At 35.2% G+C, this 24,717-nt stretch overlaps 1 protein-coding gene and 1 long non-coding RNA gene across 2 annotated transcripts in view; one reads left to right on the forward strand and one right to left on the reverse strand.

Annotated features, from left to right (window-relative positions):
* Nucleotides 1-5,241, reverse strand: part of LOC138700265 (uncharacterized) — a 56,526-nt gene extending 51,285 nt beyond the window's left edge. The window contains exon 1 of the long non-coding RNA XR_011332317.1: nucleotides 5,104-5,241. This is a non-coding gene — a long non-coding RNA (uncharacterized lncRNA). The remainder of the gene's footprint in view (nucleotides 1-5,103) is intronic.
* Nucleotides 5,242-5,404: 163 nt separating this feature from the next.
* LOC138700262 (2-hydroxyacyl-CoA lyase 1-like) overlaps nucleotides 5,405-24,717 on the forward strand; it is a 37,195-nt gene continuing 17,882 nt past the window's right edge. Inside the window, exons 1-8 of the mRNA XM_069826758.1 lie at nucleotides 5,405-5,609; nucleotides 5,733-5,959; nucleotides 12,124-12,305; nucleotides 12,703-12,879; nucleotides 14,323-14,564; nucleotides 19,467-19,652; nucleotides 20,012-20,087; nucleotides 21,363-21,452. Of these exons, the coding sequence (XP_069682859.1) occupies nucleotides 5,553-5,609; nucleotides 5,733-5,959; nucleotides 12,124-12,305; nucleotides 12,703-12,879; nucleotides 14,323-14,564; nucleotides 19,467-19,652; nucleotides 20,012-20,087; nucleotides 21,363-21,452 (1,237 nt within the window). The 5' untranslated portion in view covers nucleotides 5,405-5,552. The remainder of the gene's footprint in view (nucleotides 5,610-5,732; nucleotides 5,960-12,123; nucleotides 12,306-12,702; nucleotides 12,880-14,322; nucleotides 14,565-19,466; nucleotides 19,653-20,011; nucleotides 20,088-21,362; nucleotides 21,453-24,717) is intronic.

Below are 24,717 nucleotides of genomic sequence, written 5' to 3' on the forward strand. Positions count from 1 at the left end.
AGTTAAGCACTCTAATTGATTCCATTGTGTCAGTGTAGCTTGGTGTTCAAATAATTAGCTGTCTCCAGATTACCAGTAAAAGCAAATATGTCTTTTATATAATTTAACAGACATTATTGGTTGTTCAGATAAGTCACTATAATACATATAAATAAGGTACACTAGGTCCGTCTGCACTTACTTATGGCTTTTAAGGAACCCAGAGGTTCACTGCCATCCCCACATAAGGCCACCATCGGTCTATCCTGAGCAAGATTAATCCAGTCTCTACAATCATATCCAACCTCCCTCAAATTAATTTTAATATTATCCTCCCATCTATGTCTCGGCCACCCCAAAGGTCTTTTTCCCTCCAGCCTCCCACTAACACTCTATATGCATTTCTGGATTCACCCATACATGCTACATGTCAGGTGAAGAATACAATGAGTGCAGTTCTGTGTTGTGTAACTTTCTCCATTCTCCTGTAACTACATCCCTCTTAGCCCCAAATATTTTCCTAAGCACCTTATTTTCGAACACCCTTAACCTCTGTTCCTCTCTCAAAGTGAGAGTCCAAGTTCCACAACCATACAGAACAACCAGTAATATAACTGTTTTGTAAATTTTAACTTTCAGCTTTTTATACAGTAGTTAGGCCTATTCCAAGGTATTTGAATTTTTTCACCTCTTCAAAGGATAAATTTCAATTTTCTGGTACTAATATATTTTTATGTCAGACACATTACCATGCACATTTAACGTCAACCTTCAATATCACGATGGAGATACTCTCATTTCTCCTGTATTAAACATGTTAAGATGCATAATGATTACTATTATTTTATTGAGAATTTTAATCTTAACTATAAGGAAACTGCCACAAACTGTTAACTTAGGAAAGAACAACCTACAAATTATACAAGTAATATCACAAACCTTCTCAAATATCACATGCTTATTGTGCTACTTAGATTTTAGTCAAGTGTACCCCCTTAATGTTTTTAATTTTTAACAAAGTGTATTATGAATTTCAACTTGGAAGTCATATGATATCAATAGGCTAAAGCATCCCCCAATGTACACTCGTATTCCATTAAGTTAATTCACTATGTAATTAGGAGACCTGAAGATGCACAATGGCGAAAGTACTAGTCTCTAATAAAAGAACTTTACTCAAAACTATGTAATGTAATGTTTACAATTTAAATTGATACATGCAGACGGACCTATTGTACCTTATATAAGTTTCACCTATATTATTGTAAGGACATCACACACTTATTTTGCACTCCTCATTCTGATGATGAATCCTATATTGATTTTCCTGCCCATTGTGCAACTCAAACCAAGAAATGGATTCGGAACACCTCAAAATCTGTGCTTCAGTGGCTGGCCATGATAATATCTTTGAAAAATATTGGAGTGCAAGAGGTCAAATGACTTTATTGTCGAACGCCTGGCATTAGAAAACAACAACAACATATTGATTTTCCATTTTCTTAGTTGATACGTTCCATTCATTTGCTTCTCTATATCATCTTCTTCTCTTGCTACATCTCATTTTCAATAATTGGAATGCCATTTTGCCATATTATACTGATCCTTTCCAGGAGTGTAGTTGCTGGTACATTATATCTATTTAAGACAGAATTTTATGCAAAAGATTTACCATAACCATTTTTGGGTCCTGGTACGTCCTTGTGTGGATATTCGCTTCGTTTATTGTTTATTTGGTACACTTTTCCTTAATTACTTCGAAACATTCCAAACAATCCAAAAGGGATACTTATTAATAAAGTTAAAATGATTGAGATAAAGTTCAGTACTGATAATAAAATATTATAGAGTGACACTGAAGATGATCTTCAAAGATCTTCTAAGACTTTAAATGACATAGCTGAGTTACTGAGCAACTAGATTAGCTGTGAGCCAATAAATAGCAGGACTTTTACTGGTCAGGTGGCTTGTTCTTGACTGACATGGAGGGTATCACGAGAATCCATCATAACAGTCAGAGGTGGTGTGATGTGTAGTATGCAGTGTTGTAATTATATTCTAGACCAGTCACCATCAGACAGCACAATTCTTGGCAGCGGACACATTTCCCCCTCTGTGGGCAGCAGTGAGCAGGCAAAGGAGGCTAGGTTATGTGTTGTACAAATAGTAGAAACTACTAGAAGCAGGGTGCAAATTAACGGGGACGATGGGGGGACTTCCCCCTGTTGGAAAGTTATCCCCCCTCTCATAAATTCATATTAACATCCCTGCCAGGGATAACTTTTATTCCCCTCTCACAAAATATAATTGTTTTAATACGAGTATATGTTATTAAGTACAGAATAAAGTAAGAAAATAAAATAATACTGATGTATTATCAACAGCGGCAAGCTGACAACAATCAACATAGGTAACTTAGGAATTACACATCTTCTTTCAAGCCTGCTAATGGATATAATTATTATTATTATTATTATTATTATGATGAAGATGCAAGATAAGCAACTCAGTGCGACCAAGCGTTGATCTGTATCGAATGAGGATAATAATAATTTTATATATGGTATTCTCCATCTAGGATTCTATCCCCCCCCCCAATCAGAAATCTTAATTCGCACCCTGACTAGAAGTACAGTGTTGGCTGGTCTTGGAGCATTGTGTACTAGTAATCCCGAATCAGTATCTAATAAATACTATTTCTTTAATAATTTTAATTCTAGTTAATACAACAGAAATGAGTGCAGGATTTTCCAAATGAAGGTCACCGAAATCTATAGTTTTTCAGTTTTAGTGAGAGGAGATGTTATGATTACGGAAAGGGATGGAATTGCAAAATACTTAATTTGTAATAAAGCACTTAATGAATGAAGCCTTTTTTTTTTTTTCCATGTCTTCGTGTTTTCCACATTTCACCTTCATTTGCTTGCAGCCTCCCATTGCAGACTCAGATTTTTCATTATTGTTCTAAGCGTTGAAGAAGGGATTCTTAATGACTTTACCGACTGTTTCTGATTCATAATGGTGTTTTCATCATGCTTACAGAGAATTTGTATTTCTCCAATATCAATAAAGCTTTCTGTTTCACTCCTTTATTCATGTTCGCTCTAATGACTCACTTCACAATTGTACATGATGCACAGGTCAAGTCTTCACTGACAATGCGATTTAAAACTGCCAGAAAGAAGAACAGGCTCTGAATACAGTAGCGTTACAGGTACAGTACTCAAGGCTTGCATTCCATTCTATTGTATTCACCAAACAAAGACTCCTACAAATCCTAGAATATGAAGTTGCTACTGGTAAATGCAGAAGTCCAGGAAAATTTTCTCAGTATTCTTTAAAGTGCAATATTTTAGAATTTTCTGCAGATGAAAGAGTGTATTAAATGGGATGATAAGCATATTAAGCAGTGGATTTTACATGATTTTATATAGAGATGTTAAGGGACTGGACAAAAAGAGCGTATAATGCGGGATAGCATAACAAACGGGCATGTATTATCAGGGTTTCACTGTAGTTACTGTACATTTATAAGAAAATAGGAAATTACGAAAAAATTTCCAAAAATAAAAATTATGTAAGCTTACTCTGAAGTTGAATAGAAACATTCATATGAATTTACAAAAGGTAAAGTTTGAATACAGACACTTAGATATTTGTTAATTTCTTGTTTCCCTGCTCCTCTGCCATTATTTGTACACCGGAGCACAAAAGTCTTTTCATTCACTAGGTACCAGTGACACAAAAAGCATCCACCATAGTCAAATGAGCAAATTTATATTTTTGGTCCAGAGAAATACTTGTCCTTTACGAGAATACATCTTGTTTTTTTTAGACGAATATTCTCTCCGGAACAAAAATACAATACAAAATAATAAAGTAAAAATTAGTAGCCAATTAAATTACTAATGTGTGTGTGTGTATCTAATGCCTATCCACTTCACTTTGCATGATTCGGGTTCCGCATACTGCGGATAGATGGAAATACTGTGACCCATTTTCAAATTGCACACCACCTCGGCGGGCCACGTTATGCATGATGTGTATCTGTGAAGAGTTTTGTCGTGTACTAGGATGAGTGTATGTTAAGTGTTCGTGTAAGTGTAGTGTAGGAAATGGGTGAGGATGATGACGAATGTGTGGAAGGGAGAAGGGGAAACCCAGTGCCAGCACGTAGCCTACTCCTGTCGAATAGAACCAAGGGGGACGCCAGGCTTAACGTCCCCATCCGATGGACAAATCACTATCAACAGTGACATATGCCTTTCCTTCATATGCACTGCGGAGAGATTAGAAGTTGTGCATCGCCATCTCTCTTAGTCCTGAGGTAGAAATTTTACAAGAAAAACTTCTGCAGGGAATCGAATCTGGGCAGGTTAGTATGAAGGCAGACACGCTACCACAGAGCTAACTCAGCAGATTAAATTACTAATATGTCGGTAATATGTCACACATGATATGATCGATTAATTAACACTTAAATCGATCACCCTAGAAAGACAAATTTATTGTTATTTTAGAAATTTGGCTGGTGGACGATTCTTGCGCCCCTGGCGGTGGAAAAGAGAACGGTGTCTAAAGTTACTTGCATCCCTGGTGGTAGAAAAGAGAAGCATTAAAATGAGCAACGAGGATGATAGTGAGAAACGAAACTGATCAAGAGGACGATAGCTCTCTTGAAACTGACTTTTTCTTTACGTGTAAAAAAGTAGCCAAATGATGACTAATGATGCTAGAAAATGTATCAAGAGTAGTGACATACATAGGTACAAAAAGTACACGTGTTAAAATGATAAAGCCGATCCTTAACAATATTACAATGACTTCATATTGAATAAATTACTATAATTTTACCGAGCCTACCTTACTCCTAATATCATGTCATTAAGCAGTATGTCGAGTAAAATAATTATGAAAATCCTCTCTAGGCCTAAGTTATGTTGATGAAAATCTCATATTTCACAGTTCGAATTAATCACATTAAAGTTACTAAATCCAGGTATCTGTGAAATAAATATGCATGCATTTATTATAGCCTAAGTTACTTCAAACCCTTTGGTTGAGGTTATAATACACGAACAAGGAGTACAACATCAACGTCTACAATTTTATTCCTAAAATTACCTAATATATTGTGGACTTTGAAATTTTATCTGTGTCCACAGTCAATAGAAGAACTGTTTTATGCTGTGAAATGATGTTGCCAATGTACCACTAATATAACTACTTTACGACTACGATATTATTTATAAACGTAACAAGGTTATGACACTGTGTGTATGTGCACATACCTATTCACTTTATGGAATAATTATAGAACCTACATAATAGCCTGCTATGTTTCGAAAGTTAACTCGAAACGTTCATAAACCTGGGTAGAAACAGGTTGTTGACAATATTTATTTGCATGACTAGTTAAGTTTTTATCGTACACCTTACATAACCTTGATGTTTGTATCGGTGATGTAGCACGACTTTGATCACTACGTCAAGCTGGTACTGGGGATTTGTATGTGTAGAAGAATCGCATTCCACACTAATATAAGTCTACACCAAGAATCACTTCTTTAACAATGTCTGATACAGATGTTGATGGAAATACAATTCTGGCTGAAGCACTAGTTGCACAGGTAAATATCATATTTATTAATTACCATACCAATTGAAACCATTTATCGTGTTCGCAGTGTAATTCTATAAAATTACATGAAAAGTCTATAGGTATCAGTACTGACTGACTTTTTTTATTTTAGGGCGTGAAATATGTATTTGGTATTGTGGGTATCCCTGTGATCGAACTAGGAATGGCCATGCAACAAGCTGGTTTACATTATGTTGGAATGAGAAATGAGCAAGCTGCATGTTATGCTGCACAAGCAATAGGTTATCTGACGAAACGTCCAGGAGTTTGTCTTGTTGTATCAGGTCCCGGCTTGATCCATGCAATTGGTGGTATGGCTAATGCACAAATAAACTGCTGGTAAGTTCATCACATATATTAATGTGTTAAAAATACAGGGTGTCACACTTAGAGGCCGACCAAAAGTATGACTGATGGTCGAGTTGTTTGGACTTTTTCCATTGCTAATTTAAAAAAATTGTAACACAACGTGTCGAAGAGTGGCTCGCTCTTCGAAACGTTGTGTTACAATGATACTTTAAGTTCCTCTATAATATGTTGATTATTTATATAGACTTTATTTCTTAGGATTTCTCACAGATAAGTCATTCACTGTAAGAGCTGGAGAATGTGCAGACCATTAAGAATTTCTGTGAGAAAGACTATCAGTAGCCAAGCGAGTAGAGCAACAAGTTAATATTACTAAATTCAATATTTTGAAATTAATGGAAGAGGAAACTAAGCAAAATTATCAGGTCGAAATTTCGAATAAATTTGCCACTTTAGAAAGTTCCGACGAAGTTGAAAAAGAATTAGATGTTAACAGCATGTGGGAAAATATCAGAGATAGTATCAAAATTGCAGCTGAGCAGAGCATAGGTTATTATCAAACTAAGAAAAAGAAACCGTGGTTTGATGAAGATTGTTGCACTGCAGTAGAAAGAAGGAAACAGACAAAATTGAAATTCTTACAGGATCCAGTTGAGGAAAAGAGAGATAATTATTTCAATTAAAGACGGGAAACAAGTCGTACACTTAGGAATAAATAGAGAGGTTACTTGAAGGAAAAACTGAATGAGGTAGAAACAAATAGTAGGAATAAAAACATTAGAGATTTATAGGCCTATAAGGGTATAAAGGAATTTAAGAACGGATATCAGCCAAGGGTAAACGTGATCAAGGATGAGAATGGTGACTTGCTTGCAGACTCTCCATCAGTCCTAAACAGATGGAAAAACTATTTTGTGCAACTACTAAATGTACATAGGCCAGATAGAAATGATCAGGACGAAATTGAAATACAAACTGCTGAGCCATTTATACCCGAACCCACACTTTCAGAAGTCCAAATTGCGATAGAAAATCTGAAAAAGTACAAGTCTCCAGGTATCGATCAAATTCCAGCAGAATTAATACAAGAGGGTGGAAGTGCATTATATAGCGAAATTTATAAACTTGTACTTGCTATTTGGGAAAGGGAAATTGTACCAGAACAATGGAAGGAGTCCATAATTGTACCTATTTTTAAGAAGGGGGACAAAACCAACTGTGGTAACTTTTGAGGAATATCACTTTTGTTGACGTCATACAAAATTTTGTCCAATATTCTTTTGAGAAGATTAGCTCCGTAAGTAGATGAAATTATTGGGGATCATCAGTGCGGTTTTAGGCGTAATAGATCGACTATTGATCAGATTTTTGGTATTCGACAGATATTGGAGAAAAAATGGGAGTATAAGGGTACAGTACATCAATTATTCATAGATTTAAAAAAGGCATACGACTCGGTTAAGAGGGAAGTATTATATGATATTCTTATTGAATTTGGTATTCCCAAGAAACTAGTTCGATTAATTAAAATGTGTCTCAGTGAAACATATAGCATAGTCCGTGTAGGTCAGTTTCTATCTGATGCCTTTCCAATTCACTGCGGGCTAAAGCAGGGAGATGCACTATCACTTTTACTTTTTAACTTCGCTTTAGAATATGCCATTAGGAAAGTTCAGGATAACAGGCAGGGTTTGGAATTTAACGGGTTACATCAGCTTCTTATCTATGCGGATGACGTGAATATGTTAGGAGAAAATCCACAAACGATTAGGGAAAACGCGGGAATTTTACTGGAAGCAAGTAAAGCAATTGGTTTGGAAGTAAATCCCGAAAAGACAAAGTATATGATTATGTCTCGTGACCAGAATATTGTACGAAATGGAAATATAAAAATTGGAGATTTATCCTTCGAAGGGGTGGAAAATTTCAAATATCTTGGAGCAACAGTAACAAATATAAATGACACTCGGGAGGAAATTAAACGCAGAATAAATATGGGAAATGCGTGTTATTATTCAGTTGAGAAGCTTTTATCATCTAGTCTGCTGTCAAAAAATCTGAAAGTTAGAATTTATAAAACAGTTATATTACCGGTTGTTCTGTATGGTTGTGAAACTTGGACTCTCACTTTGAGAGAGGAACATAGGTTAAGGGTATTTGAGAATAAGGTGCTTAGGAAAATATTTGGGGCTAAGCGGGATGAAGTTACAGGAGAATGGAGAAAGTTACACAATGCAGAACTGCACGCATTGTATTCTTCACCTGACATAATTAGGAACATAAAATCCAGACGTTTGAGATGGGCAGGGCATGTAGCACATATGGGCGAATCCAGAAATGCATATAGAGTGTTAGTTGGGAGACCGGAGGGAAAAGACCTATGGGAAGGCTGAGACGTAGATGGGAGGATAATATTAAAATGGATTTGAGGGAGGTGGGATATGATGATAGAGACTGGATTAATCTTGCACAGGATAGGGACCGATGGCGGGCTTATGTGAGGGCAGCAATGAACCTTCGGGTTCCTTAAAAGCCATTTGTAAGTAAGTAAGTATATCAACAGTCCCATTAATGATATTTTGTAAAATCCAATTACAGAAATTCATTCAACCTACACTGTCATGCAGATGTAATTCTTCAATTAATGAGACTTCATAAGGTTTTATTTTTAAGAGTACAGTAGCTTTATTAATAGTCTGTTTGCTGTATAAAACAACAGATATCTTCGGAGAATGCCCAAATATTTCTCCAGTTTGAAAGAGTACGGTATTTCTTTTGTTAGAATAAGACTATTTCGCTTAGGAATTCTGTTATTTAGAGATCCCAGTTTCCTAAGTTTCAAAAAAGTCTTTGTATTTTATTCCTTTGTGCAATGGTTAAACAGGAATTTTTTTTAAATTGCCTACACACTTCCTATATTAGTCAAAACTTGTCCTACATGAGTTTGTATGTTTACTTTTCAACAAACTACAATTTAATTGGTGCCTATTCTGAGCTAGAGTAATCCTGTCTCTACCATCATATTCCACCTCCAAATCCATTTTAATATTATCCTCCCATCTATGTCTCGGCCTTCCCAAAGGTCTTTTTCCCTCTGGCCTCCCAACTAACACTCTACATGCATACATGCCCTTCCCATCTCAAATGTCTGGATTTAATGTTCCTAATTATGTCAAGAGAAAAATACAATGCGTGCAGTTCTGTAGTCTCAAATATTCTCCTAAGCACCTTATTCTCAAACATCCTTGATCTCTGTCCCTCTCTCAAAGTGATAGTGCATCTCCTTGCTTTAGCCTGCAATGAATTGGAAAAGCTTCCGATAGATGCTGGCCTATACGGACTCTGCTGCATGTTTCACTGAGACACATTTTAATTAATCGAACTAATTTCTTGGGAATACCAAATTCAATAAGAATATTATATAAAACTTTTCTCTTAACCAAGTCTTTTTGAAATCTATGAATAACTGATGTACTGTACCCTTATACTCCCATTTTTTCTTCAATATCTGTCGAATACAAAAAATCTAATCAATAGTCAATGTATTATGCCTAAAACCAGACTGATGATCCCCAATAATTTCATCTACATATGGAGTTAATCTTCTCAGAAGAATATTGGGCATAATTTTGTACGATGTCAACAAAAGTGATATTCCTCTAAAGTTACTACAGTTAATCTTTTCCTTCTTCTTAAAGATAGGTACAATTATGGACTCCTTCCATAAGGATAAAAAGATATACTGGTAACCAAAGTTATAAGAATTATGGATCAGGATACTTCTGAAGATACATTTTGAACTGATCAATTAATAACCACACCACTCTAAAGTGAGCAGCAGACAAGTAACAAACTATCAGGACAAGCATTGCTGACAATGAAATACAGTAGCGTGCAAATTAATCTGAACAACGTAATTACTTATGCAAAAACACTCAAACGGGATAAAAAAAAGGATCTAAGACATACCTCAGTAATCTATGTGGCCTCCCTTGTTCCTAATAACAGCTCTGAGACGATTTGGCATGGATTCCACTAATTTCCCACAAATATTCTTCATTTCTTCATCACGAAACCATACACCAATGAGGGCAGAAATCATCTTCTCCTTTGTAGAACAATCCATTTTTTGCATTCTTCTTTTGCAAATTCACCACAAGTTCTCAATGGCGTTGATGTCGAGTGAGTTGCCTGGCCAGGGAAGTACCTGAATATTCTTCTTGTTGAAGAATTCTGCAGTTTTTCGAGACGTATGGCATGGTGCAGGTCTTGTTGGAACACACCTCTGCCATCCGGAAATGATTTTTGCAGCTGGGGTACGATTCTGGTTTCCAATAACTGAATATATTTGTCAGAATTCATCATTCCCTTGATAGGTATTAATGCTCCAGGCCCTTCATGTGTAAAACAACCCCAAAACATTACTTTAGAGGGGTATTTGGGTGCTTGTTGGAGATGAGCTGATTACTTTTTCGGATCCTTTCCGTACGTAAGAAACACAGTGGCCATGGACCTCGAAATGAGACTCATCGGAAAAAAGTACATTCTTCCAGTCATTCACTGTCCAGTGTTGATGTAATTTTGCCCACATTAAGCGTTTTTTGCACATAACATGGGTTAGCAGTTGCTTCTTAATAGGCTTACGAGCCCTTCGTCCAGCTTCCAGAAGCCTACGCCGCACTGTTGTGTTACGTGAATATTCGCCCAAGTGGTAGCCATTAACTCGCGGGTTAAGTTGACAGCAGTTAGTCTAGGATTTAATTTACTTTTCCTGACAATTAAACGATCATCTGCAGGTGAAGTCTTCCTTTTCCGGCCACAGTTTCCTTTTTTCTGGGGTGTGGTGGATCCAGTCTCCCTGTATCGTTTTATGATCGAATTAACAGTAGCCAAACCGATGTGACATTCTGCAGCAATTTGCCTCTGTGTCATAGAAGAATGCTCTGCTAATGTTATAATTTTAGACCGTTTTCGTGGAGTTGTATCCATTTGTGAAGACGACAGAATGTACACAGGATTGCAGTATTAAGTCTTCAACACAACTGAAATGCTTATAAGTACAAAACGACAGGCAAAATGTCACATATTATAAAAAAAAAAATAATGACAGACCTTCAACAAGGAATTACACGTACTACAGATGTCAATTAAAGCGGTATGAGCAGCTGTGAGGCCAACAATGACAGAAAATGTAAAAATATGTCTTGTTCGGATTAATTTGCATGCTACTGTATACACTACTGTACAGTAGAGTTGGGTCGATTCGTGAACGAATCGTTCATTCGAACGACTAATAATAAAGAATCGTAAGAATCGATTCGTGGTATCAACGAATCGTCGTTCAAAAGAATCGTAACGAATCGTCATTCAAAAGAATATTAAGGAATCAGCATGGTATCGTAACCCACGATTCTATTCGTTGTTTGATGTAACCTGTCAACGGACATTTCCGAACCGTGTCGAATGCTCCCGAGTGAGAGTGAAATCAAAATATATACTGCATTTGTTAAGTATGGAAAATAATGAACACAAACCTGAAATTTGCATAGTTAAATAGAGATGTAATGCAAAAAATGTACTTCATAATAAGGTTCAGTTGATAAATTATAATTTAGAGACATTATCTTGGGTAATTTTGTAGACTAATGGAGGTCATACTGAATGGTTCCAGCCAATGAGAAAGAGACAATCCAATGTCTCGCCTCTTATGCCATCTATGAGAGAGATGTAGAACGTTTTTGTTCTACGCGTGGTTTGCAAAGGAGAGTGTCTTGCGACGATTCAAAAGAATAATTGGAATCGCAGACTGGGAAGAATCGTGAACTCGTTGACGATTCAAAAGAATAGTTGGAATCGCAGACTGAGAAGAATCGTGAACGAATCGTTAGAATCGATTCGTAATGTGTGATTGAATCGTTGGAATCGACTTCTGAAAAAGAATCGTGTTGCCCAACTCTACTGTACAGTATATTATGTTATGGTTCCCATAAATGGTTGGATATTATAAAATAGCTTAATTACTGAAACTATGCACTTATTTTAAACAGGAGTTCATTCCTTATTCTGTAAGTACACAACATGTGTACCGGTATGGTACTGGTAATTAATTTTTTTGCTATATGGAATCTGCTTTATAATATTCCAGAACATCATAAGTAAAAATAGGAGTACATAATAAAACATTTCCATTGTAGGCCCCTTCTTGTGATTGGTGGTTCATGTGCACAAGATCATGAAGGCATAGGAGGATTTCAAGAATGTCCGCAAGTGGATTTAGCCAGACCCTATTGTAAATATAGTGCCCGACCACCGGGACCGACTCTTATTCCTACACATGTTGAAAAGGCTGTTCGACTTGCGACATATGGAAGGCCAGGTATGTAAGGTTTCTTAAATAAGACAATATCTTGTCTTGGACAGACAAAACATAAAATTCTCTGTTTTTTAGACAACGGATAGTATGCATACATTAGTTTTGTGGTAAGAGAAATATTTTGAATATAAAAAAAATTTTGTGTTTAACAAAAATATTAGTTTCATCTAAATATACTTTATTATTAATTCTGTTTGTAAACATAAGAGTTTCGAAAATAATTTTTTCTGTCATCATTTTCTCTAAAAAAATGCATAATGTTAACTTTTATACAATTAAGAAGCTTTATCGCAAATGACATTTCCATTTTCATAATTTTTGTTTGGCTCTTTTTCGGATAAAGATATGATTCTCTGTACTACATATTATTACTAATTGCTTATTGTGTTGTGTTTTATAGGAGTAGCATATTTGGATTTCCCAGGCAACTTGTTGGCTCAACGTGTGTCTAAAAGCAATGTCGTTCCTATGACAATGTATCGAGACCCACCTCTAGCCTGTGCTGATCCTGCTTTAGTCACGCAAGCTGCTGATCTCATAATGAGTGCTAAAAGGCCTCTTGTAATTGTTGGTAAAGGTAATGAAAATAGGTTTTCAGTCAACATTTACAAAAACTTAAAATCTTATATTATTTTTAGTTCCACTATAAAATATACCAGGATTTGAGTTCGAATTCCTGGCAAGATACTGCATCCTGCTGTTGTTGATCCTTCTGAGAATTCTCCCAAGGTAAGGAGACAACAAAGCGTTAAAAAATCATTTTATGTGCTGATATTTAATTTTTAACAATTATTTCCTTATAAGAACTTTAAAAAAATCGTTTAAATAATAATCGTGGGGGGAGTTTAGATAAAATAATCAAAATAGGTCTATTTATATGTAGTATACAATCCTCCAATCAAACTACGATAATTTGGAACCAATGATGCAATCCAATCAAGCCTCAGGGTTGGCAACGCTGTTCCAAAGTAACTTTCTTTCCGCAGTGACAGAACAGCAACCGATTGCATCAGTATTTACTGTTGAGTGTACTCCCAATATCGTAGTGCAGTCAAGTTGATTTATAAACACGCTGCCAGTAAAAATAGCTGTATAAAATATCGCTTGACCAGATAAGAAACAAAGAGGTAAAAGAAAAACACGCGAGTTACAAGACATTGAGAAATGGGTGAGAATAACTCACATTATAAGAAACATGTACAGTAGTGGCAAAAAAACCGGACCGACCTTTGTAGCTGATTTCAGAGCCTTGTTCACTCCAGAGCACGATAGACTGGTAACTAAGACTTTCATGGTTTGAATCCTACCTGGGAAGGAAACTTTTTTTTTTGTTCCTTATTCAAATTTATTCCCAATACTTTTCGATTGCTGGTAAAATTCATGTACTGGGAATAATAAGTTAATTAAGTAATAAAATATCGCTACAATCAAAAAGTCTTCTCCTTCTTCACTTCAAGGATTAGGTTCATGTTGAACCTGTTGAGGCGCCCATTTCGCTCTTGGTCTTCCTACATCTCGTTTTCCTTTTGGTTTATATCCCATTGCTAAAGCTGGCAGTCTGTAATTCGGCATCCTTTGTAGATGTTCACACCACCTTCTGTTATTTCTCTTTAATTTCTCCAGCAATGGTTCCACCTCTAATTTCTTCCGTATATCTATGTTCTTCTTTTTATCTTGTATTGTACATCCTAGTGTACTTCTCATAAATTTCATTTATGAGAATTACATGTATTGGGAATAAATTTGAATAAGGAATAAAAAAAGTTTCCTTCCCAGGCAGGATTAGAACCACGAAAGTCTTAGTTACCAGCCTATCGTGTTCTGAGTGAACAAAGCTCTGAAATCAGCTACAAGGGTCGGTCCCATTTTTTTTTGTTACTACTGTACAAAGACTAATAACCAACAATGAGGCTATCAAGGAGACTGCCTAACACTGGCGTGATAGCCAATGTGTAACCTGAAAACACTGGATACAAAAAATATAGTTTCAGAAACAAAATTATGTTTCTTTTTCCTTCAGGAGCAGCATATTCAGGCGCAGAATCTGCTATACGTGATTTGATACGTGCCTTTAATATACCATTCCTTGCAACACCTATGGGTAAAGGAGTTGTGGCTGATGATGACGTGCATTGTGTGGCACCAGCACGAACTACAGCACTACAACATGCTGACGTCATTCTTTTGTTAGGTGCACGGCTGAATTGGATTCTACATTTTGGACGGCCACCTAGGTTTGATCCAAATGTCAAATTTATACAGGTAAATAAAGAAACTTTAATATCTCATTCAAATGAGTACTATGATATGTAATGACTAGAATATATTAACATCTATCTCGTGCAAAAGAGGAATTTTACTTCTAAAATATTTTGTGAACATAAGCTAAGAGGCCAGCATATCTCAGATGCTAGCAAGTTGGACTTCAGATCTGAGGTTGCACTCAGATGTGGGTTCGTATCCCGTTTGAGCTAACTACCTTTTTCTTTGCTGAGATTTTGTCAAATTATATGACGAATGTCTGATAACCCCATGGCGAATCATTGAAACTCGTGTCACCAAATAGGTACTATCTAACTATCTTCTATCATGATATCCACTGACAAGCACAGCCTTCAAACTGCAGCAAGTTCAGTTATCAGTCGGTTAATGTTATCAGATTATCTGGATCCCAGAGTGATCATAAGTGGTGTTCACTGTAGAACCAAAATAAATAGGCTAATAATGATACAAACTTAAAACAAAATAAAAATTATTAAAAAGTATTACACAAAGTGATCCAAAAAGCTAAAAAATTACACTATAATACAACTATACAAAACTCTGATAATAAAATCAAAACAACTTGGAACATAATTAAAAAGGAAAGTGGACGATCAAAAAGTAAAGTAACAAACTATACCCTTATATCTAACAATACAATAACGTCAGACTCAAATGAAATTGCAAATATATTTAACAAATATTTTCTTACAATAACTGATAACCTCAACATCCCCCAAGATAATGTTATTAACAGTTTAGACTCTTTAACTCAATATTTTCCAACAAAATTCCCAAATATTCAAATATTTCCAACAAACAAACAAGAAATAATTGCAATTATTAAAAATTTAAAGTAAAAAACTCCTCTGGATATGATGAAATAACAAGCAAAATATTAAAAGCGAGTTCACATATTATAGCTGGGTCACTAAGTTATTTATGTAACTATTCATTGTACAATGGTATATTCCCCGAGAGAGTAAAATATTCAATGGTTATTCCTATCTTCAAAAAAGGAGAAACAATGTCTCTAGAAAATTACAGGCCCATATCACTTCTACCAGTCTTCTCCAAATTCTAGCTAGTTTTTTTACGAGTTTTCCCCAGCTGTAAGGCATATGTCATGTAATCACATGGTAAATCCTTGGTCTCATTTTATCACCAACTTTACAATACTCTGATAATAAAATCAAAATAACTTGGAACATAATTAAAAAGGAAAGTGGACGATCACAAAGTAAAGAAACAAACTGTACCCTTATAGCTCACAATACAAAAACGTCAGACTCAAATGAAATTGCAAATATGTTTAACAAATATTTTCTTACAATAACTGATAACCTCAGCATCCCCCAAGGTAATGTTACTATCAGTTTAGACTCTTTAACACAATATTTTCCAACAAAATTCCCAAATATTCAAACATTTCCAACAAACAAACAAGAAATAATTTGCAATTATTAAAAATCTAAAGTCAAAAAACTCCTTTGGGTATGATGAAATAACAAGCAAAATATTAAAATCGAGTTCACATAGGTATTATAGCTGGGTCACTAAGTTATTTATGTAACTAATCATTGTTCAACAGTATATTCTCCGAGAGATTAAAATATTCAGTGGTTATTCCTATCTTCAAAAAAGGAGAAACAACGTCTCTAGAAAATTACAGGCCCATATCACTTTTACCAGTCTTTTCCAAATTCTAACTGGTTTTTTTACGAGTTTTCTCCAGCTGTAAGGCATATGTCATGTAATCACATGGTAAATCCTTGGTCTCATTTTATCACCAACTTTACAATACTCTGATAATAAAATCAAAACAACTTGGAACATAATTAAAAAGGAAAGTGGACTATCAAACAGTAAAGAAACAAACTGTACCCTTATATCTAACAATACAAAAACGTCAGACTCAAATGAAATTGCAAATATGTTTAACAAATATTTTCTTACAATAACTGATAACCTCAGCATCCCCCAAGGTAATGTTACTATCAGTTTAGACTCTTTAACACAATATTTTCCAACAAAATTCCCAAATATTCAAACATTTCCAACAAACAAACAAGAAATAATTTGCAATTATTAAAAATCTAAAGTCAAAAAACTCCTTTGGGTATGATGAAATAACAAGCAAAATATTAAAATCGAGTTCACATAGGTATTATAGCTGGGTCACTAAGTTATTTATGTAACTAATCATTGTTCAACAGTATATTCTCCGAGAGATTAAAATATTCAGTGGTTATTCCTATCTTCAAAAAAGGAGAAACAACGTCTCTAGAAAATTACAGGCCCATATCACTTTTACCAGTCTTTTCCAAATTCTAACTGGTTTTTTTACGAGTTTTCTCCAGCTGTAAGGCATATGTCATGTAATCACATGGTAAATCCTTGGTCTCATTTTATCACCAACTTTACAATACTCTGATAATAAAATCAAAACAACTTGGAACATAATTAAAAAGGAAAGTGGACTATCAAACAGTAAAGAAACAAACTGTACCCTTATATCTAACAATACAAAAACGTCAGACTCAAATGAAATTGCAAATATGTTTAACAAATATTTTCTTACAATAACTGATAACCTCAGCATCCCCCAAGATAATGTTACTAACAGTTTAGACTCTTTAACACAATATTTTCCAACAAAATTCCCAAATATTCAAACATTTCCAACAAACAAACAAGAAATAATTTGCAATTATTAAAAATCTAAAGTCAAAAAACTCCTTTGGGTATGATGAAATAACAAGCAAAATATTAAAATCGAGTTCACATAGGTATTATAGCTGGGTCACTAAGTTATTTATGTAACTAATCATTGTTCACAGTATATTCTCCGAGAGATTAAAATATTCAGTGGTTATTCCTATCTTCAAAAAAGGAGAAACAACGTCTCTAGAAAATTACAGGCCCATATCACTTCTACCAGTCTTCTCCAAATTCTAACTGGTTTTTTTACGAGTTTTCTCCAGCTGTAAGGCATATGTCATGTAATCACATGGTAAATCCTTGGTCTCATTTTATCACCAACTTTACAATACTCTGATAATAAAATCAAAACAACTTGGAACGTAATTAAAAAGGAAAGTGGACTATCAAACAGTAAAGAAACAAACTGTACCCTTATATCTAACAATACAAAAACGTCAGACTCAAATGAAATTGCAAATATGTTTAACAAATATTTTCTTACAATAACTGATAATCTCAGCATCCCCCAAGATAATGTTACTTACAGTTTAGACTCTTTAACACAATATTTTCCAACAAAATTCCCAAATATTCAAACATTTCCAACAAACAAACAAGAAATAATTTGCAATTATTAAAAACCTAAAGTCAAAAAACTCCTTTGGGTATGATGAAATAACAAGCAAAATATTAAAATCGAGTTCACATAGGTATTTAGCTGGGTCACTAAGTTATTTATGTAACTAATCAATGTTCAGTGGTATATTCTCAGAGAGATTAAAACATTCAGTGGTTATTCCTATCTTCAAAAAAAGAGAAACAACATCTCGAGAAAATTACAGACCCATATCACTTCTACCAGTCTTCTCCAAAGTATAGCTGGTTATTTTTTACGAGTTTTTCCGCAGCTGTAAGGCATATGTCAGGTAATCACATGGTAAATCCTTGGTCTCATTTTATCACCAAATTTATCGACACTAAATAACCTAATACTAGTGGGTACTGTGTCATTAAGTAACTAAAAAATTATTTCGTGAAACCAGATCACTTACCCAGATGGGGGCACGCTCACCTACTTCTTCACTGCTCGAAATCTCACAAAATAGTTCTGGTTATGGTTCAGTAATATTTCCAGCTGCATCCTTTGCCAAGAAATTAGGTCTCATTGTCAACTATAAACACTGTAACTAAACTAGGCACCCAGATGAATGTTATCTCATTCCATTCTCTAATATTCTTCAGTAACTGCAAGTTCACATGACGTGATTGCAGTTACAGATCTTTTCAACCATATACACTCTCCTCAAATTTTGACAATTACGGCCATATGTATTGCCTAAAATAGCGATGGTATTTTATTTAATGTCTATAGAACCACCAATAGTTCTTCTGACATTGACTTGTACTAAGTATGTTTCAAGCTAAATACGAAGCGCGTCCATAAAGTAACTTTCCCACTCGTCCCACAGCTAGCAAACCATATGTTGCGCGAAGCAACTGCGTGTACGTGATAGAGTAATGTCCTGGCATGGCACATGCGCTATCAGAACTTCCCGAGTGCTCTCAGTAGCTTCGTTTCATTGGTTGAAGATGGACGCTCCTATTCCAGCTCCCAGCGCGTGTGAAATGCACTCAGTGATAAAATTTTTGAATGCACAGAGCATAGCGCCGATTGAAATTTATCGTCAGCTGTGCCAGGTCTATGGGCCTAACGTCATGAGCAAGCAGATGGTGTGTTACTGCTGCAGGAAGCCAAAATTTGCATGACGTGGAGCGCAGTGGGAGGCCAACCATCATCACAGACGACCTTGTGGAGCAAGGCACCATCTGCTTGCACATGACGTTAGGCCCATAGACCTGGCACAACTGATGATAAATTTCAATCGGTGCTATGCCCTGTGTATTCAAAAACTTTATCACTGAGCACACTTCACACGCGGTGGGAGCTCGAATAGGAGCGTCCATCTTCAACCAATGAAACGAAGCTACTTAGAGCACTCGGGAAGTTCCGCTAGCGCATGTGCCATGCCATACTCTATCACATACCCGCAGTCACTTTGCGCAACATATGGTTTGCTAGCTGTGGGATGAGTGGGAAAGTTACTTTATGGATGCGCCTCGTAACTGAAATTCTAGAGTTATTTGTTGGACATTATATGAAAATGATCCAAACACTTAGAAATTTTGCTTTTTATGCAGGTGGATATTTGTCCTGAAGAATTGCACAATAGCGTTCCAGCCAAAGTCGCAATTCATGCTGACATTGCTGCATTTACTCATCAATTAGTGCAGCATTTATCACGCAAGGGATGGTCTTACTTGATATCAAATCCCTGGTGGGGCCAGTTAAACACAAAGTGTGATAAGAACAGGGAAATTGTCATGGTAGGTATATTTTGATTGTTATTCTGAAAAATGTGAGTGTTGGGAGATGAGGGGAGAAATGATGAGCAAGATCAATAAATATAATTTATATTTGAAAGGTTTGAAAGGAAGTTTATAATCAGACTCATTGAAATTAAATACACTATCTATTGTAAATGTTTGTTAAAAATGTAGATTTACTTTAGAGTTTTTCTCCTCTGTATTTGAATGAAGACATAGTCTTGAAATAAACATCTAAAGATATGGAAATGTATTTTATACTATGATATTTCGAAAAATATGTACAATTTTGATTGAAAATGGAATGCATTCATAAATATTTATACATTTCGTATTAATTATTTTATGTTTTACATCAGAAAATGGCTGAAGATACAAGAGTCCCACTCAATTACTACACAGTCTTCCATCATATCCAGAAGATCATACCAAAAGGTAGAAACTTTATATTAATCTTAACAATGTATGTTTTACCTAAATCTATTGAAAAGTATTGGAGAGCAAGAGAGTGGTTTTCTTACCAAGAACTCAGTATTTAGTTAACAACAATAATAATTATTAACAATGGTATATAATAATAATTAATACGTTTTCATGGAGTATTCAAATCGATTTGAATACATTTTCCTACTGAATACAATGCCCCAGTCCCTGTTTTCATGCAATTTTCGAACCCTTTTATGTCAGATATTTGTTTGTTATCAAGATATTAAAATGTTTTTCGTTCTCCTGTAAAATTGAATATTTTGACATATATTGTTGCTGTTCAACACAATCGAAATATATATGAATATTAGGTGAATATAGGTTAAATGAGTCCGTCTTCTTGCTTATCAAGTAATGTATAGTCTTAATTATTAACTATGTCACATTTATTGAATTGGATTAACGTTTTCAGCAATTATTTGCCATCATCAGATCATCATAAGTTCATGTTATACATACTGAATACTGAATTACAAAAATTAAGTGGAATGAAGTAATATTCGAACACTATACATTACTTGATAAGCAAGAAGACGGACCCATTTAACCTATATTTACTCTAATTTAATTACTTATCGGTCTATACCACCTTTTCAAAATGAAAATATATGAATATGATATTTGGATTTCGTATCTGGATTTTGTGTACAGTATAACATTTAAACAGTGGCGTATACTGGTTAAAGGGTTTGGGCTACCGCTGACCCTATTATTACACAAAATATATCTAACAATTACTTTAATTTTAATTACTATGGTAAAACTAATAATACAAAATTATTACATTATGTTATATTATAAATTTTTTCTTTTGTAATTTCCTTGGGCTACCGCCGGTAGCCCCGGTAGCCCGCAAAATACACCCCTGCATTTAAACATAAAGTTTACACAATTATATTTGCAATTGTACATTAACAACTCGTACAGCTAGAAATCTATGTTGTGTGTTGTCGTAATGGTCCACATCAATCTACCAGCATTACTGACGAATACAATCTTTATAAGAAAATATGTATTTTATTAATTTTTTTTATAAAGTTCAACAGGTTGAAACTAGTCAACAACAAGGTAGACCTTCCTAATTTTAACACATGAAAGAAATACTGTATATAATCCAAAGTGATATAGTGTTAAAAGTTGTGTAACCAAGATGTAAAATCGAAATGTAATATATCAGTAAGTTTGGATAATCATTTTAATTTTAACTGAATATTGATGTTACAGACTGTGTAATAGTCAGCGAAGGGGCTAACACGATGGACATTGGACGCACCATGTTGCTCAATATATTACCAAAGCATAGATTGGATGCAGGTATGGAACTATTTCGACTACTGCCATTTTACCAACAAAATAACACAACTTCCAAAATGTAAGAATATAGTGAAACATTTTGATATCATATCAATATTAATTCAGTGAAAAACGTGTCAGTATGTTTTACAAATCGGAAATTATTATTTGAATTACATAGACTGTTTCGTATTAAGAACTCAGGCTAAGGCTAAATTTTATATAAAGTGTGATTAAATGAAACTCTTTCATGTTGCAACCTAGTAAGTTTCATCTGTTGTAAATGTGATTGATTTGTGATTCATTGATTCTGGTTCACATTAACACTTTGTTTTTAAAATTTAAAATTGTTAAACGACATGTTAAAAGTGTTCAAATTAAAAAAAAAAAGGATTATGTACCTTAGACCAGTGGCGTAGCGTCAATATAAGTTGAAAAGCTCAGCTTCCCCAGTTAATAATAATTTCATAACAAACCTGCAGTTTATGAACAAAATTATTTATTAATTTTAATACAATTTATATTTACGCGTTAAATATTGTGATGCGGCAGCTCACGATGATTTATGATGCAGCAGTAAACATGAAGCCTGCATACACTAGCTTCCAATCCCTCATTCTTCTGTGTAACCCACCCCGCAGATTTTCCATCTCTTTCTTTCAAAACTACCCTGGTCGCAAAGCTCGCAAAAAGCTAGCTTTAACATTGAAATGAATTTAGTTTCCGAGTTATCCCTTTCGTGAGTTGTGTTTAGTTGAAGTGTTAGTGTGCACTGTGGCTGATATAATAAATAATGAGTGAAATAACTGTTGCTGACACTAATTTACTCGAATTTTTAGGACAATTCCATTATCAAGACTGATTTATGAACAAAAGTGTGATTTAAAAAACAACGACCGACTCCCTTGCTGTCAATGAAGGACACAACCAAGACAGACGCATACTTATGTAATTACTAATACTGTATTTATTGATCGTTAATATTGTGATTTCTCTAAATAAGTCAGAGAGTGAGCTAGTGTTAAATTATACGTATACGTGTTTATTTGTTAGAGATATGTGTAAATCATGAACTCATAATTTACTACGTACCATTCTAGGTGATGCCTTATTGGTGTTACTTACGAGGTTCCAATCAATCTTCGGACTGCTGACTTGACATTGACTACTATTTATTTTAAGACTATATTTTTCTAATACGTTATCTCATATGTACATGGAAGACAATTTAGTTAGCTTCCCCTGCTGAAAATTTCATGCTACGCCACTGCCTTAGACAGACGGCCCGTTTTGTCGCCAGTGCTGCGTCATCTTCAGTGTCTTACGAACTATTGTTGTTCCTGTTGATCTTGCATTCTGCCATTTGCATTCGTCAGTTGTAGGGGTGGGGGTGTGTTGCTCCTATGGTGGGGGGTGGTTGTTTGCTTGTTATGTATCATGATGTCGAATAATGTGTGGGTATTGAACTGTAATTATTGTGTATTAAGTATATGATTGACTAATTAATTGATTTATGATTGACTAAATTGAGGTTATAAATCTTCTTATGCGGTCAAGTAGCAATTTAATCACTTAACCATTTTCTGAAAGATACGCAGAAAGATACAATATTTTGATTGTATGCTGAAATACTTCTGCACTACATTCATCATCACATTCTGTGTTCTATTAAAACACTTTTCCCAGAAAAACAAATCCAGACTGTGCAGCAAGAGGTGAGAATCTTTTCAATATGACATTCTTTACAATATACAGGCACAAGATAACACCAATCATTATCTTTACTGCCCCTTCGTTCTTGTTCATTGCACAGAGGTTAAAAATGGAGTCTCATATGAGTTTAGATAGGTTTACTACTTATGACAAAAAGTGAATTATTGCTTAATGATCTGTTTGAACGAACTTTTCGTTATAAATGCTAAGTTCGAATACAATTTCACAGATCCAAGATACGAGTATTTGCTACAAGCCATTTCAAATAGCTAGTATTTGTTTAGGAGTAGCAGGGAAGGTTTTAATTACTAAATCAGTATATTTTAATATTTCGTGTGGATATGCGGATTATAAATTTGATGAGTTTTTAATTATCGCATCTATAACCTCTTCCCTCGAGTAGCGTAATACGTCTGCTCATACGAGGGGGATCCAGGAAATAACGACCGTTTTGTTGTAATAATTAAAAAAAATATATTTATTTGAAAAAACAAAGTCTGTTACATAACTGAAGCTTCCTTTACTTCTCTACATAATCACCAACTACATTTAAACATTTGTCGTATCTGTTCACTAGCTTTAGAATTCCCGTGTTATACTCCTCTGCCGCCAGTTCATTAAGCCAGGTGTTCACTGTCTTCTTCAACTCTTCATCACTTCCAAAATGCGTACCAACCAGAAAGTCTTTCAGCTTAGTGAAAAGGTGAAAATCGCTAGGAGCAAGGTCTGGACTATAGGGCGGATGATCAAAGATTTCCCAACCGAATTGATCCAGCAATTCTCGAGTTGAAGCAGCAGTGTGCGGACGGGCGTTGTCGTGAAGAAGCACAACTCCTCTCGAAAGCATTCCTCGCCTCTTGTTTTGGATGGCTCGCCGTAGTTTTCATAAAGTCTCACAATAACGATTTGCATTGATCATAGTGCCTTTTGGCATGAAATCCATCAAAAGAACACCTTTGCGATCCCAAAAGACAGTAGCCATGACTTTTTGTGTTGAGTCTGTTTGAATTTTCTCGGTTTCTTGGGTGATGAGGGATGATGCCACTGACGTGATTGGCGCTTGGTCTCTGGGGTGTTGTGACACACCCAGGTCTCATCACCAGTCACAATTTGATCAAGAAAGGCGTCTCCATCTGTGTGATATCGCATCAAGAATGTCAATGCTGAGGCCATTCTCTGAGTTTTGTGTTGGTCACTCAGTTGCCGTGGAACCCATCGTGCACAGATTTTGTGGTAGCCAAGATGTTGCGACACAATTTCACCCAGCAAAGAACGAGAAATGTCAGGAAAGGCAATATGCAATTCGTCGAGTGATGTGTGCCTGTCTTGCAAGATTCTGTCGTTCACTTTAGTCTTCAGGTCTTCTGTGATGAGTGATGGGCGTCCAGGTCGAGTTTCATCGTGGACATTTGTTCGCCCATTGTTGAACATTTCGCACCATTTTCTCACATTTCTTTTATTCATTACAGTATCACCATACACTTCTTTCAATTGCCGGTAAATTTCTGCAGGTTTCAAATTTTGGGCATTCAAAAATCGAATCACACTCCTCGCCTCACAGTCGGCAGGATTA

The sequence above is a fragment of the Periplaneta americana genome, chromosome 5, assembly GCF_040183065.1.
Source record: "Periplaneta americana isolate PAMFEO1 chromosome 5, P.americana_PAMFEO1_priV1, whole genome shotgun sequence".
NCBI classification, from domain to species: domain Eukaryota; kingdom Metazoa; phylum Arthropoda; class Insecta; order Blattodea; family Blattidae; genus Periplaneta; species Periplaneta americana.